Source organism: Osmerus eperlanus, chromosome 8, assembly GCF_963692335.1.
Source record: "Osmerus eperlanus chromosome 8, fOsmEpe2.1, whole genome shotgun sequence".
NCBI classification, from domain to species: Eukaryota; Metazoa; Chordata; class Actinopteri; order Osmeriformes; family Osmeridae; genus Osmerus; species Osmerus eperlanus.
This window is the reverse complement of record NC_085025.1, coordinates 14,465,618-14,482,503: the sequence shown is the minus strand read 5'-3', so window position 1 is coordinate 14,482,503 and position 16,886 is coordinate 14,465,618. Positions and strand designations below refer to the sequence as shown.

Here is a 16,886-nt window from a genome sequence, read left to right as displayed (position 1 = left end):
GGATGTCTTTCCACACCATTAAAAGCTAGATATATCCTGATCAAGTGTTTTAAAGAACCGCACTCTCATCAGGATCCTTGCAGCACTGTTTTGAACATACTGCAATCTCTGCAGGCTCTTGTTAGGGATCCTAATGAGAAGTGCGTTACAATAATCCAGTCTGGAGGAGACAAAGGTGTGGACCTGTTTTTCGGCATCAGCTAAGGTGAGAGTGGAACGGAGTTTGGAAATATTTCTGAGATGGTAAAAAGAAATCTTGCAGAGGTTTTTGATTTGGGCTTCAAAGGTGAGTTGTGGGTCAAATATTACACCAAGATTGGTGACAGTTGTGGAGAGGGGAATGTCATGGCCAGAAATGGTTATACCGATTATGGAGGATGACTGGATTTGATGTGAGGTTTTGCCTCAGTCAAGAATTGCCTCAATCTTGGAGCTGTTTAGCTGGAGGAAGTTGTGTTTCATCCACACCTTTATCTCCTCCAGACAGGTGGTGAGTGAAGACAGAAATGATTTTATTTGAAGCTGCAGAGATGTGTGTTTCTGATTTCATGTACAGTTGTGTGTCATCAGCATAGCAGTGAAATGAGACTCCATGGCGGCTAATGACATGGCCGAGGGGGAGGATGTAGATGATGAAGAGGATGGGGCCCAGCACTGACCCCTGGGGGACCCCGCAGGTGACTGTGTTGCCAGGACCTTGCACTTCCAAGTGAAATGTACTCCGTTCTGTCAGTGAGGTATGATTTAAACCAGTTAAGAGCAGTGTCGGTGAGTCCAGTGGTTTGGTGTAGCCGGTTGAGGAGTATACCATGATCCACAGTGTTGAACGCAGCAGACAGATCGAGGAGTATGAGGAAAGAAGGTGAGCCAGCATCGGCTGCCATTTGTAGGTTGTTTGTGACTCTAACCAGGGCTGTTTCTGTGCTGTGGGCAGATCGGAAACCAGACTGGAATTTTTCAAACAGGTTGTTATGTTTAAGATGGTCCTGGAGGTGTACAGCAACAACTTTTTCCAGTACTTTGGAGAGGAATGGAAGATCTGTTTTGAGACGGATTGTTTGAAATCTCATCAAAACATAATTTCATGAAACAACATGGAATTATATAATTTTTTTCTTGCTAATCGTTGTAAGGTATGCTTTCTATGGTTGTTGTTCAGGGTTGACACGACCACAGGCTTTGTCTGTAACAACCGCGACCAGAAACCCGGAACATGCTGTGAGGACTACCGTGTTCGCTTCAGCTGCCATCCACCATTTTGTGGATTAGGAGGTAACCAGCTTGAACTAGGAAGCCTATATAGTCTAACTGTTACTGAAAACCAAAAGAAACAAAACCGAAAAAGAGCACTTGAAGATGTTTCCTGAGGCTATTTCCAGTGTTTTCGTTTATCCACGGCAGTGTGCTGGAGCAAGTGGTACGATAGTGACAACCCTAGTGGGACAGGAGACTGGGAGCTCCTCAGTGGCCTGCAGGAGGCCTACCCTGGGTCCATCTGTGCTCATCCCCTCTACTTAGAGAGCGTCACCGTGGACACCAATACACCTGCCATCAGTACTGGGCAACATTTCTATATGTAAGTACAGTTATTACAATTCATCCATCAAGAAGAAACCTATTGTTATTGGTGGTATTATTACTCTTATTCTCCCATTAAACTGCCCAATAACTCAAGATCTCCTTGGTAAAATCATTTTCCATTTCACGTTAAAACTACAGGCCATGAGTAACCACACCACAAATGACCCACATAGGTGGCGCAGCAGGCCACGCCCCAATTAGAAGTGATGGCATTAGGTGTGTTCGACATCGGTTGCAGCTGGATGGACCGATTGACAGGGTTGCCGCTTGCAGTCGGGGGAGGAGTTGAAAACTGAGACGTTTTCAACTTCCTGTGGTTTCCTGCGTTTAGCTACGTCAGTCATTTTATTCATATTTTTTTCACATTACAACTTTTCCTCTTTGAAACTAACTAAACTAACGCAAGAAAAGCTTGCGTACGCTGGTTTTCATGCACACGGTGTGATGTATAAAAATTAACTTGACGTGAAGTGTGCAGGCCGTCACGCAAACTTTTGAGCAGACGTGAGAATGTGCGGACCGTCTGCAAAGTCTTGTCTGGCTCTGTAACGTGGCGAATTGTAACTGAAAAGTGCCGAAACTCTAGCCTGGCTCTGCCCTCCTACGTACTTCCGCTAAATTTTCATTTTCCTTCTGTACTAGGTCTGGGCACATTTTTGGCGGTCCAATCAGCGAACAGAGGGAGTGCCTGAGAACGATGACGTTGATGTTGTGCGCTAGTTTGAGTTGTAGTTCAGTAATGGCGGCGGAGAAAGATGCGAGCGAAGCCATTCGGTCCGTTGTGGCAACGCTGCCGAATATCCAGAAGTTAAAGCTGGAGCAAGAACAATCTTTGCTTTGCTTTCTTGGTGGCCATGATGTTGTGGGCACGGGGTTTGGGAAACGTTTTTTCATTTCATTTTCCAGCTATATCCGTTAGTGGTGAAAAAGTTGGCTAAGGCAAACGCTAGCGATTGGTTATGGCAGATCCAGAGTGTCTCTGGGCAGATCCAATAGTTTTAAACTTCAACAGAGTACCCGACTTGAAGCGATTGTCAATGTAGCGAGCCCAGACTGTACAAATGAAATGTACGAGAGCCTGGTAGGACCAGGCTACCGAAACTCACCAAACATTAGAAATAAAAAGTTTCCACTACAGTTACTGTCATACGTCTACGACGTTGACTATTTAAAAAACATAATTACCTCCGCTAATAAAAGTTTGATCATTGATGTGGATGATTCACATCAAAATGCCAAAATCCAAACGGGAAATGCTATTAACTGTTTAATCTGCCACCACTTAATAACTTCTGTTAAACTTGATGGTGTCAAACGAACGACAAAATCCCTCAGGAAATGCATGTCACCTTCTGTATCGCTCGGTCGATACGTTGAAGCCTCAGTTTGATATTTCCCGGCATGACCTCACTCTCGGTTAGTAAGTTGTTTATCATATGGCATTTTTAGCTCTTTTCATTTAAAACATGTCGTTTTGTTCAGCTCTCAAGTCTTCTCACGGTATGTTTCAGGTGTTGCCTATAGCAACCAATCTGAAATCTGAGCAACCAAACATAGCAATCTGCCTAGCACTTGTCGTTTTTCTCTCTGTGTTCACACTTTTTTGCTCTTTTAGAAAGTTAATCATTTCCTCGTCGCTGTTGATGTCTTCATTGTCATCTGGATAGTAAAACTCCTCGATATCGCTCATTTTGAAGATGACGTCAGAGGGCAATAAGTATCCGTATCAGACCGCAGATGACGTCAGAGGGCAATAAGTATCCGTATCAGACCGCAGACCGGCGAGGAGGTCAATACACGGCTGGCATGACTACCCATTAGCCAATCAGAACGCTCGTACTGTCGTTGCCATTTAATAGATGGTTAATATTGCACGCAGCATTGATTATTTACCACAGATGAAATATATAGCCTACTCGCTGTGCAACTATACAAGATTGGCATGGGAAAATGCAATTGTCTCTGTGACCCTGACTCTGGCTCATCCATGATGCACAGGAGGCATGTTTCTTAATTTCGAGTTTTACATCGGACCATTTCTTCTTAATTTCTGCCATGGTCCGGTTCTCCGAACCTACAGCATTTACGGCCCTAGTGACAGTTTTCCACTCCGCCGACATTCTTTTGTTGCTAATACCTGATGACAGGCCGCCAAACAGGACACATTTCCTCACATTTACATGTGAATATTTCTGTGCGTAGGTACTTTTCAAGTTTTGGCCGTACGCCATCTTCTGGTATGTAAGCTGCGCAATCTTTTATAAATGAGGCCCCAGGATCTCACCCCTCCTTTACCAGCCTCCTCCTGGTGGCTTTGGTGTCAACAAGCTTCAGGTTGAGTAAACAGCAAAGAAGCACTTCTATCTTCAATGCCACAAGACAGGTCTATGAACATATTGTCTGGTCTGTGTATGCTTTAATAAAAAACTTTCGCCCAAATCAACTTTGCCGATAATGTTCATTTGGATACATACTATGTATGCAATTCCACGGAAGTTCAACTAAACCAAAGATGAGGTTCAGATCAAATCCAACAACATCTACATGTTTTTCACTTCTACTGGCAGATTAGCAAACTTTTGGTGAAGTTGGGAGGAATGAAGCTAACCTATTGATTCTGTGAGAGGCATGACCACAGTGGAAATCTATGCCACACAATCCTGACAAAACCACTTTTGTTGTAGGCCATTTGTGAACATGGTTCGTGGGTGTCGTCAGTTGTGTTGTATAAATACCAGATGCCTGGTAAACCCAAATACTGATTTTAATGTTGTTTTTACTGGGCAGGTGTATAAAGCTAGACATAGTAAGATGGTGCAGGTAAATAACAACCCTATAACTGGAGAGAAACTGCATTTAAAATTCATACATCGACCATGACCACAAATCGCGTAATGAGGTTAAGGGACAGGATGCTTGCAATCATGGTGTTTACATTTTTCTGATCATTTTGGTTAGGTTTGGATATTTGGCAGTGTTTACTGTCTAATGTGAGATATACTGTGGGAACAGCATGGCTACAGTTATAAAGAATTATGAACTATGAATTATGAACGCTCTTCCATTGTCCCCGATTAGTTACTGTAAGTACAGGGGAAGTTACCTTCGCTTGCAGTTTCAGGTACTGCGAAAACTAGGTTTGCTTTGTCATGTGTCAAAGTGATGTGAGATTTACAGAATCTTGTCACTTAACAAGTGTGTATGTATGAGTGCAAGTGTGTGTGTGAGAGAGAGATTTATGTTGGAGTTTCTGCCTGTCTGAAAAGTCCTCGTACAGAGGTTCTCTTGCACAACATCATCTCAACTTGCTCCAGGTCCAGCTGGCTGTGTTCAACTTCGACCAATCGAGACTTCACCTTTGTAAGCGCTAAGTCAACCGCAGCAAACCAAAGGGAACACAGATAAACAGAAATCAATATCTAACCTCATACATTTCTCTCAAGGTTAAGAGAGTTTTCTCAAACATCAAGATTGAATATATTTGTGCCTCCTAGAACATACTGTACAACAGCAATGATTCAGCTGGCAGTAAAGTAATACTTCCCAGGGGAGTGTGTGAGCACAACAGAGATAACTGGTGCTCCATTAAGCACTGAACACACCAGGGAGCAGACCACAACCACTAGCATAACACCTAAGAACACTTTCAGATGAAGCACTAACAGTGATGGTTTAACACAAAGTGTACATGGAACAAGAGTTTCCAATGAAGAGTTAGTTAGTTTAGGGTAAAACTCAAGACAGAACTCACATTGTATTGGTTTGATTCTGGGAAACGCAAACAAAAAGTTAACATGTTTTGGCTAAGAACACATTTCTTCAAAGACCACGTATGACCCACGTATGTGGGTAGGTTCACTGGACACATAGGCTTCCAGGCTTTCTGGAATGATCTTCTAAAATGATCTCAGGAGATATGAGGAGCAGGACAGGACCTGACTTTATTATGAAGATCTCAACAGGCATATTGATACACTGAACTCTGTGTGTGTGTGTTCACCATGGTCTAAGAGTGCTGTAGAATCAGTGCCAGAAAAACAAAATATGGAAATCAGAATATCTGGCATGTCCAACACACAGAGGGAAACTATCCAGATGACCTACAGGCGCTTGGAACAGGAAGAACGGAGGAGAAAAAAATGAGTTTTGCGGGCAGTTATTACTCGTAAAAAAAACTACTTGATGGTTTCCAACGAACGCCTGTGTTTTCCTGTGTTTGAAATGTGAGTGTGCAGTAAAGAGGTTGATAGTTCCCAGAGGCCGATTAACTAGCCCTCTACTGATTATGATTCATACTTCCCACTTATACAAACTTGTGTAGGTAAAACTCTGCGCTGATCCTTTTGAGGATTTTTTTGTTCTGCTCTCTGTCAGTCAAAGTGAGATTAACAACAGGGATTTATGGAGTGTGGTATCTCTGTGTTGTTCTTTCTGATGTGTGAGTCTTACCTGGCTTCTGAGCAGCACTGACACAGACCCTGAAATGTACTGTTGAGACACTGAGCAGCCACAATGAGGGCCTTATCTTGGAGAGAGAGAGAGGGAGAGAGAGAGAAAGAAAGAGAGACAAACAAGTCCATAATCCAGCCTCGTAAATTTAGAGGATCAAAAGTGCAATAATAGAATTCCACACACACACAGGCGTACACACAAGCGCACAGAGCAGAGTTTATATAGTGGAGACAGCATGGGTCCCTGAGGTTGTTAAATCCTGCAGAAACACACTTCCAGGACCAGTTTGAGGCCCCTTGGCATCGTGACAGGGTCTGACTTAATCCAGGAGGCCCCTGGTGGGAGTTCTCTTTGAACTGGAGCCTCAAACCTACTGGGTCACCAACCCAGTTTTCCAACACATCAACCATAAGACCAAGAAGAGCACAGTTTATCTCCTCTCTGTATCTCTCTGATGTGTTCACACGGCTGGAAACTTGGCAACAGGGCCACAGTGGAGCGTCCCACCCATGATGTGATCCTGTTGACTCCAACTCTCTGGCCATCAGCTTAACCTTTTAGAGAGAGACCGACTGCTTGTTATATATTAAGTTCACACAGACATCGTAAACCTTTCGAATCTAGGACCGGCTTTTCTCTCTGACTGTCCCTGCCCTCGTAAGTATAACATTGCATCAGCGGTCATAACTGGCGTCATAATGGTTGTGGTTCGCCTCTGTGTGGGGCTTGTGGTTGAGGTTCGGATTGGAGGTCTTGGAGGGTTGTGGCGGTGGAATTAAACTGAGATGAGTAACACTGAGAGTTTTGATTCGTTTTGACTGCTGCTATTTGGAGACCTGGCAAGCATAGGTCCTCATTGTCGCATGCCCACTCCTTCTCTGTCTCTCTGTCAGTCTCTCTCTCTCAATTCAATTAGATTCAGTAGGCTTTCAGCGACAGAGAAAACACATGTTCGTCTCGCCAGAACGACAGTCCCCACAGCGAAGGGTACACACATGCATGTGCATGCATGCAAAGTATACATGTACGTATGTTCTCTGTTGATGAAAGCCCACTGAATTGAACTGAGTTGAGAGAGACGCGCAAACAAACACACCTCTTTGCCTCCATCTGTACTTCCCTCCTTCTACCAGTCTGGGTGAGGTGGGCTGACCAGGGGACCCAGCAGGAATGCTGGCTGAGTTTCTCCAGCTCCCATCTCCAAAAGTTCACCTTCTCAGCAGGAACTACCTTCTGGTTTAGTAGCAGCACTCAGTCCTGGCTATAACACCACACTGATGCCTTTCAGATGCACAGTGAATTTTCCAAATCAAACCAAAGTAGAGCTGTGGTAATTACTCGATAGAATTTATAACCACGTTCCGTCCCCTGACGACCAGTGCGTAATAGAAGAACAAATTGCCATCCGTAAATCCGACTAGGAACGTTTCCAAGTCTGTCACCATCCTGACGGAGGGATGGCTGTTAGAGCTTGAAAAATGCTAAAGTATTGTTTTGCACTGTCCTGCAGATGTTTGACAAGAAGTTATGTGGACGAAGAAAACACAACAACAAGAATGTTCTGTCTTAGAAAGCAGCAATTACTTCTGGTTATTTATATAGGCCTGTCAAACCAGTGACTATCCATCACTGCTCTTCCTCTGTGGAGAAGAGCGGAAAGGTGGGGAGGAGGATAGAAGGTCTGGAAGAGAGGAGAGGGTAGGAAGGGAAGAGGAGAGGAGGGTAGCAAGGTAGGAAGAGAGTATAGGGAGGGAGTAGGAGAGGCGAAGAGGGGAGGGGAGGATGGGAGGAGAGGCGAGGGTTTGGAAGGTAGGAAGAGAGAAGAAGAGGGTAGGGGAGGGTAGGAAGGGAGGGAGGAGGAGAGGAGAAGAGGGGAGGATAGGAAGATGTGAGGAGAGACAAGGGTAGGAAGGTAGGAGGAGAGGAGGGTAGGACGCTTGGAGGAGAGGAGGGGAGGTGGAGAGGACGGGATAGTAGGAGGGGAGGACAGAATGAAGCCTGGAGAGGATGAGGGGAGTAGTATATCATGGGAATAGAGGTGACCCAGGAGAGTAAAGTGTAGGTGGACTACTGGGTGGACCAGTGGACTACATTTCGACCAGTAGTTGGAGAGTTCAGAAGAGAGAGAAGAAAAACGCAGGAAATCGCTGCATAAACTCTAGTTCCTCACCCTCATCTTGGCCAGGCTTTAGGAGGCCATTCATCCAGCCCTCTCTGCACTAGAACCTGTAATGGTGGAAATTCAAGTGGCACTGTGTAGATCTGAGTAGTCAACAGATGTGGGTTTAATACAATTTATTTAGATTATACAATTACGTAATATTAAACAAAGCTTTGCTGATCAGTCATAACGAAGGACGTGCTAACCACAGTTCGTTCGCCAGAGTGATAAAGAACAATCATAAAGCTTGTGCTTTTATACACTTAAAACAGATCCCCTAATAAATGTTCAATTCATCAATGTAGTGGTCTCTGTGATTGGTTAACACTGGTCAGTGACAGTTAAGACAATATAACCCCCCAGGTCAAATGACCAAAGTCTTTTGATGTCACGACTCTTTCTCTAAATGAGGACAGTAAAGATACCCTTAATGAAACACAAACAGGACACAGGACACAATCTCCTTGGCCAAAAGGTCAGGGCTGCTAGATCAACTGAATCCATCTATCCATCTCCCTTTAGGCCACAGAACTCAAACATCCCCCAACCTCTGTGCCCCTAGCTTCTCAATCAGGCATCATAAACCAATACCATAAATACCTTAAGACCAACTGCAACATCCATTTGTTTAAACACAACCTCAGTCTATTAAAAATACATTCTTAGTAACTATATCAAAAAATGCCATTACAAACCTCAGGCCCAGACCCCTGGTTCTGATCTGCCCAGGCACCTGTCAGGACTGGTTAACAATGAGGAACATATTGTTTCCAGGGTCCGCCACATGCAGCTAAGGTCTCCAGCCAGCTGCCAGGTTCCTTTGTTTAGACAGAACATATTATGTGTCCATATGGCCAACATCCACAACTCCTAAGTCATTCTGAGTTGCATTTGTCGATGAGAGCTGCAGTCCTTGTTCCTGGTCCTCATACATTTGTTTCAAGCTCTGCTTTCCAGATTTTCATTAAAAACCTTTCTCCGATTACCTCGTCTGTCTCTTGAATGTTCAATTGAAGCAGACAGGCTCCTAGATTAAGAGGGGGATGCAATTGCAAACTGGCTGTGTAACCTCATAAGGACTAAGTGCTTGAATGTGGCAGCATACAAGAGTTACAGTACAACGGACTCATCTAGAGTCTGCAGGGCTTCAGGGAGTCGTGGAGACCAGCCAGATGGTCTGAGCATCTCAAGCAGCACATCTCGTACGCTGTCAACCTTAACCCCAAGTTTATACCCAGTACTGTTGATGACAGAAACCAGAGCAGAAGGTGTTGAGTGTCTTTCAAAGATCGAATAACTCACACAACCCTTTCACTATGGGGCATGGTCACAGCTAGGTTATCTCCTAGCTTATCTCCTAGATACAACACTACCAGAGACAGCACTGTGTTCAATGGGTGTTTCTTACTAGCGAGAGAGAGAGAGGCAACACTAGTGTTTCTAACCTGAGACAGAGACACCACCACCAGTGTTTCTAACTTATGAGACAGAGACAACACTGTTAGTGTTTCTAACCTGAGACAGAGACACCACCACCAGTGTTTCTAACTTATGAGACAGAGGAACACCACTAGTGTTTCTTACCTGCCAGACAAAGACCGAAGATACTGAGGAGGACCAGGATGTAGAGAGACACAATGGCGTACTTGATGGCGGCCAGGGAGTTGAGGTGGCTGCAGCACTGATCCTGCTTCCTGGTCCTCCTGACCGAGCCTGCAGGAGAGACAGCAGCACATCACTATAGCTGCACGACATTCAGGCCCATAGAACAGCACACTTGTTAAGTTCCTGCAGCAAAAACTTTCATGCAGTGCTAGTACTGTAGATCTAGAATTTAATGGCACAGTACAAATCACAGGGGTAAGGGTCTCCTATAATTGGTCAAAACAAAAACACTGTTGACCGTTGGGACTGAAATTTGGTCCCATCTGATTATATCAGCAGATGGTTTCTGTCTCATATTTGTTCAATTGATAGTTATGTTAGTGTAATAGTTGTGTTGTTTAATACATATTCAAAAGACATTCAACCATTTGATAGCAATTTGATTCTCAGAATTCCACCACACCGTGTTGCCCTCACTTGCATTCTAAGAGATACTTATGATCCCTCTTCATTCCATTGACTTCCTACTGTACTTTCAGGATGTCATTTTGAAATAAGGAGATCTGCAGACGATGTTGATTAGTGGTTAGCTGTGGCCTTGGCAGTCACTCAACTCTGCTTAACCCACATCACTGGGTCATACATCACCCAACTCCTACGCACACATGCGCACACATACCGTTTATATAGTTAATACAGAAACTTGTTTTATCTGTGAAATGTTGAAGTGTGTGTGTGTTTGTGTGTGTGTATGTGCGTCATAGATGGGGAGAGAGGGATTAGACAGATAGTTGTTGAGAAAGAACATCCAGTCCCGATCACAGTTGATAGTGGTTCTTCTGACAGTGTCACAGTCATAAAAACAGTTTGTTATAGAAGGACCTCAGACCAGGAATTTTGATATAGATTCCAAGTTGTTGGATGTTTATCAGGCCAGGAACCAAGTCAAGTAATTTTTATTTATAGAGCACATTTAAAAACAGCCAATGCCGACCAAAGTGCTGTACAAAATCATCAAATAGGGCAAAACGATAATAAATAAGAACAACAGACAAACAACACAATTACAATAAGCACGAGTGACCCTAAACTGACTCAAAGCCAAAGAATAAAAATATGTTTTAAGACAAGACTTAAATGTCTCGGTGGTGGGGGGTGACCTGATAAAAATCAGTTTATCAGTCAGTTTATTCCACAGAGTAGGGGCTACAGCTGAAAAGGCACGATCACCTTTTGTTTTCATCCGAGTCTGTGGAATGGCTAAAAGGAACTGTTTTGATGATCTAAGGCCGGGGCCTGGAAGTGTGATACAGCCTGAGAATATCTGAGATATACAATGGAGCCAATCCATGTAAAGCTTTAAAAACAAGTAACAACACCTTAAAATCAATTCTATATTTGACTGGCAACCAGTGAAGAGAGGCCAATATCGGGGAGATATGGTCCTTCTTCCTGGTACCAGTCAACATTCTAGCAGCCACATTCTGGACAAGCTGCAGGCGTGATAATGATGATTGACAAATGCCATAATATAGAGCATATACAAAGAAAATAGAATTGGACCCAGGATTGAACCTTGAGGTACTCCACATGTAATCGCTGCCGAAGAGGAAGAAATATTTTCAATATTGACAGAAAAGGTTCGATCTTTCAAATAAGAGTGGAACCACTGTAGCGCCACACCCTGGATGGGCCTAAAATTGTTAAGATCTGTAGGGTCTAGATTAGGTTTTTAATAAGAGGCTGAACCACAGCGTGTTTAAAACTGGAAGGAACAGTTCCATTAATAAAAGAGCTATTGATTATAGACAAAAGACTTGGAACAACAGTATCTAACACCTCTTTCAAAAGGCGTGAGGGAACTATGTCTGTAGGGGAGAAAGTAGACTTCATATGTGACACTATGTCCATCAATGTAGAGAGGGACACAGGCTCAAAGCAAGTGAGAGAAACAGGGCAAGGGACTAAATCAGAAGGGTCATGATCAGTAAGTGAGATATGAGATCTAATAATGTCAACCTTGTTGATAAAGAAACTCAATAATTTTTTCTGTAACTTCAAGATTCCACTCGTGAGACATCCGAGAGACCGTAACATGTTATTCATCCATCCTTTTTGGCCTTCCATCCCTCCATCCACCAGCTCCAACCCTCCATCCCTCCAGCCGGCCATCCTTTGCTCAATCCCCTCAGTTCTCCATCCATCCCTCCATCCCTCCCTCACACCCCCACCCTTCAAGCCCACTAGTCCCAGCAAAAACATACAGCCCATTCCGTGATGAAGAAAACCTTCTCCTTGGCCTGGCCAAAGACAACACAGCTGTTCCAATGTGTCAGATACATGGAATGTGTAGTAACATATAGAAGAAAAAGAGTATGATTTACTATGGATGTCCAAAAACTGTTGCATAACAAAATGTAGACCCTGAATGTTCAAAAATACCATGATTGTGTTTATATACTCTTTCCAGATCGTTATGTATGCCATGAATGCAGAACCAAAAGCCTGTTTATACCAGTGAGTGCACCTTCTGCTTATGTCGGAACAACTTGTTTGACATTTATCAGTTGGGTTCCATTACTGCCCAAATGACACCCAGACATGTAAATATGCATGTGTACCTTATAAAACTCCAGAGCTTTGAACATACTTTTGTACCTATGGGCTATCACATACCCTAGGATATGCAGTGAAAACGGCACTGTTTACTTATCTAAGACTTTTACAGGGGTCAGCTTGCCTTAAACACAGGCTGACATCAGAAGGCCAGAGAGGCTGAATATTTATAGAGGAAACCAAGCAGAACATCTTCTACTTTCAAAAGATTCCACTCGTGAGACATCCGAGAGACCGTAACAGTGTGGGGAAAAAACACTAAAGAAAAACTTCAGTCGTAAACATTAGCATTATGGTTCTGCTTGTTCAGTCCAACTGTTTTAATAGGGAGTGTGATGGCAACAAGATAGCATCGTGTTTACAGTGTGTTTTTGGCAGCTACGGGGCGATTAGCAAAGTTGGAGAGACGGATGTTCTCTTGGTCTCCACAGTGTCTTTGGTAAGACTCGCTAAGCTGTTTCCCACCAAAGTTACATACCAGGAGGTCACAACTTGGGCTGTTATACAGTTCATTTGTTCAGCTGCACCTGTCCATGACACACACACACACACACACATACAGTAGATCATCCAAGTGACACTATCGGCAGTTGGTGTCACAAACAGAGTGTTAGTTTGTGTTCTCTGGGTGAGATACTTCTTAAAATCTCTTGAGATAAATGTGACTTTATCTGTGTGTGTTTAGACGATTGTGTGTATATGTGTGTGTTGGGAAGGGGGAGACTAGGAGTCATGTTGCCTGTATTTTTCTTCACAGTTGCATGCATATCCCCTAGAAGGGCATGACTAAGTCAGGGCAGAGCACCGCACCATGCTGAAACATGAGTCACCATCACATATGGATCCCCTCTGCAGATCACTCTGTCCATGGAGGACTTACTAAAGGAATCACTCAACTACCCTGATAGGTCCTGTGTGAGAAGAGAAGAGGGGAGGAGAGAATAGAATAAAATAGCACAGAATAGGAGAGTAGAGTAAAATAGGAGAGAATGGAATACAATAGGAGAGAAGGACGGGACCAAATTGAATTCTAATACCTTCATCACAGAGGTTGAGCTTGGAGAGGTTCCTCCCGTCGTAGTTCTCCTCGAACAAGGAGCCGTTCTCCCTCTCCTCGTAGGTGCTCAGGTACATGGCCTTGTTCTCCATCCCCTCTCTGCAGCAGGGAAACAGTTAGAACGTCTCTTCAGCTCTGTCTAACACATGGGACATGAATACCATGGAACACGTCATTGTCATGGATGTCATGGTAGATTGAACGAGACCACCAACTCTGCGGGCTAACCCTAACATTGGACTGTAAACGGTCATATCACAACTTCCACTTCGTGGAAGACAATGCTGAAGACTACAACAAGGCCAAGAGCCTGGCTATAAAATGTAATATTGCTGGTTTTGTATGGGTTGAATTATCATAGCAACCCATGAAAAGGAAAGACGGAGGGAGTGTGTGTGTGTGTGTGTGTGTGTGGGGGGGGGGGGGGGGGGGTGGAGTTGATGAGGGGCAGAGGGACAACTTTACTGTTCCCTTAAGAGTTGCACAGACTGGACAGGAAGAATAGGATGTTCAGCTCCACAAAACAACCCCCACAATAAACAATACAAGTATGAAACTTGTAGCCCACAAAAAATGAAGCTTTAGGCCCACAAAACAAGGATGTGGCACTGTTGGTTGGACTGGCAGTGCTGCCCTCTTGTGTCCATATGACTAGATGACAACTTAAAGAGAAGGGAGAGGCAAACATTCACTAGCAACCAGCTGTCAGAAAAATACATTCTGTATTCACATTTCACAGCCTTCCGTATCTCAACACACACACACACACAGACACACACACACCAGTGGGGTGGAAGCCAACCACAGCCCCATAACACATTCGAACAGCAAACAGCATTGAGAGAGACGTAAAAAGAGAGAAAGAAAAAACAAATATTTAACCGTAGGGATATTAGAATGGGATTTATCGAAAAACTACTCTATCCGTGTTTACCAAGGCCATTAAAAATCATTCAATCTGGACTTTCTCATTATCTTGGAGAGGGGGGTGTCAGGTTGACATTTGGAACAGCCATATCCCAGTCCCGGCTGCTAGGAGACCTGTGTGTGCCCCCTCGGAGGAAGAAGAGAAGGAGGACTCCCCCCCCAAACACTGATCACTGTCACCCACGCCCTTCAGGACGCTGAGAAAGCAAAGAAATCTACACCTCTCCTGTCACCCCTCTCCCATCCTCTCCTCCTTCCATCCTCCCCTGTCTGAGTGGCCTCTGGGTGCTTTAGCCCGTGGGGGAGGAAGAAGCAAGCTACCCAGGAATCGATGTCCTCACCATGGATGAGATGGCCCAGCAGGGATGGTCTGTGGGTAAAGAGCGGATGCCTCCACATACAGGAACCAAACGCATGAGGTCATCATGAAAAAAACAAAAAGGACCGTGTACAGCAGAGAGAACACCAACCCCATCCATCACTCTGACAAAGGGGGGGGGGGGGAGAAAGACAGTGATGTATACAGAGAATATTATATATTGACGTACACTATGTAGAGACAGCGAGAGGGAACGAGAGAGAGTGAGAACGAGGGAGGGAGAGGACAGCGGTGATTTGTAACTGTTGCCCTGCTAGTGTTTGCCCTCGCTCCGCTGTCTAAATAGTCTACCTCTGGGAATCCTCTGCACTAAAAACACCGGTGATGGCAGAATCCAGATCTGGAGAAGGCCGTCAAGAAAAAAGACATACGATTAAAAAACCAAAAGCACCGCCCGACCGGCTAAATTGAGCGACCTCCGCGAAGTGCAGGAGGTCAACAGAGCTCCCGGTGCGTGTGGTCTCCAGCCTTCACATTAGTGATGGGTCGTTCGCGAACGATCCGGCTCTAAGAGCCGGCTCTTGAAGGTGAAGTCGGGAGCTGGCTCGCATATCTGAAGAGCCGACTCTATTTTTAATAGATTAATACAGCCTATAAAAACTAAATGATTATGAAATAATTAATTTTAATTGTATTTAAAATAATTGACTGATTCAAAGAACAACAAAAAAATACTTGTAGGCTTAAAGGCGCACACGATCATCCTCACATTCTGTTCCTGTCAATCCTGCATGAGGGAGGGCCGAGCCAACTCACACACAGTCAGAGAGTAGTCAAAACTTTACATTTAGTCATTTAGCAGACGCTCTTATCCAGAGCGACTTACAGTAAGTACAGGGACATTCCCCCGAGGCAAGTAGGGTGAAGTGCCTTGCCCAAGGACACAACGTCTGTTGGCATGACCGGGAATCGAACTGGCAAGCTTCGGATTACTAGCCCGATTCCCTCACCGCTCAGCCACCTGACTGATTTCATTTAATAATTTAATTCAAATTGTTTTCACACCTATCATAGTCAAATTCATAGTTAAAACATGTATTTTTTAAAGAGCCGTTGGAGAGCCAAAAGAGCCGGCTCTTTTTAGTGAGCTGAGCCATACGAGCCGGCTCACGAAAAAGAGCCGGAATGCCCATCACTACTTCACATCTCTCCGCGAGCGGAAGCTCTTCAATAGGGAGACATCCCGTGCCCGGTCGCGCGTGAGGGATTAACCTATTTCTCAGTTAATTAAACGCTCGGACACTTTTCAGCCCATCCATGGGTGCATTAGTAAATGTTTCCGCATAGCATTTAACTTTGTTGTCAATGACCATGCACATCATTAAAAATCATCCAGGTTGTTTGAATGCCCATAATGCCAATTCTCGAACGCAAAACAGGTGTCACAATCAACAGCCATAAAAGATTAATATTCAACTGAAAAACTAATTCATTCTAATGTGTGTACTGACGTCATGATCTGAAAGGTTCAAAAATATAAAGCCCATAGATGCCAGCAAACAACAGTATGTAAATGTCACACATGTTTGTTAGGTTACTCACCACGTCAGCTGTAAATGAGACGAATCACAGGTGCACGTTTCTCATCTCTAAACTTTGAGTGAGTTGGGAAGAAACTTTCCTATAAGATGCTCCCCTCCTAACATGCAGTGTTTCTGTCTAGACTTTCAGTATAATAAAGTTCTTCAAGACAGAGCGCAGAAATTAGATTCTTGTACCGGCACCTCCGAAGATGCCCCAGGGAAGTCCCACTGTGACACTTGAGCAGAAAGCATCTAGATCGGGCTGGGCTGCAACAACTCCTGCTTTGAACAGCTCTAAATGCCTGCCTTATTCGATAGTAGCCTATCTCCTTCCTCCATTTATGCGCCCGGGGCAGTGTCCAGTATAAATTATGAGTTGAATAGTAGAATAGAAACTTTCTAAACTTTTCCCTGAGTACATCTGCCCTCTTCTGGAGATAGTAAGCTACTGCACAATTTCAGTGTAGCCAACCAGGATATGAATTAATAATAGAATCAGAATCAGAATGGGATTTATTCGCCATGAATTTTTTGCACAGTTTGCACAGACAAGGAATTTGCTTTGGCAGGAAGGTGCATACAATA

The 16,886-nt window shown here is 44.1% G+C and overlaps 1 protein-coding gene and 1 long non-coding RNA gene across 3 annotated transcripts in view; one reads left to right on the top strand and one right to left on the bottom strand.

Moving 5' to 3' along the window:
- LOC134025001 (uncharacterized) overlaps window positions 1-1,573 on the top strand; it is a 121,829-nt gene extending 120,256 nt beyond the window's left edge. For both annotated transcript variants that reach the window (XR_009930961.1, XR_009930960.1), the window contains exons 3-4: window positions 1,160-1,272; window positions 1,402-1,573. This is a non-coding gene — a long non-coding RNA (uncharacterized LOC134025001). The remainder of the gene's footprint in view (window positions 1-1,159; window positions 1,273-1,401) is intronic.
- scara5 (scavenger receptor class A, member 5 (putative)) overlaps window positions 1-16,597 on the bottom strand; it is a 56,511-nt gene extending 39,914 nt beyond the window's left edge. Inside the window, exons 1-3 of the mRNA XM_062467774.1 lie at window positions 16,321-16,597; window positions 13,453-13,571; window positions 9,779-9,907 (exon numbers count right to left, since the gene is read on the bottom strand). Coding sequence (XP_062323758.1) covers window positions 9,779-9,907; window positions 13,453-13,564 — 241 coding nt within the window. The 5' untranslated portion in view covers window positions 13,565-13,571; window positions 16,321-16,597. The remainder of the gene's footprint in view (window positions 1-9,778; window positions 9,908-13,452; window positions 13,572-16,320) is intronic.
- Between the last annotated feature and the right edge of the window lie 289 nt (window positions 16,598-16,886).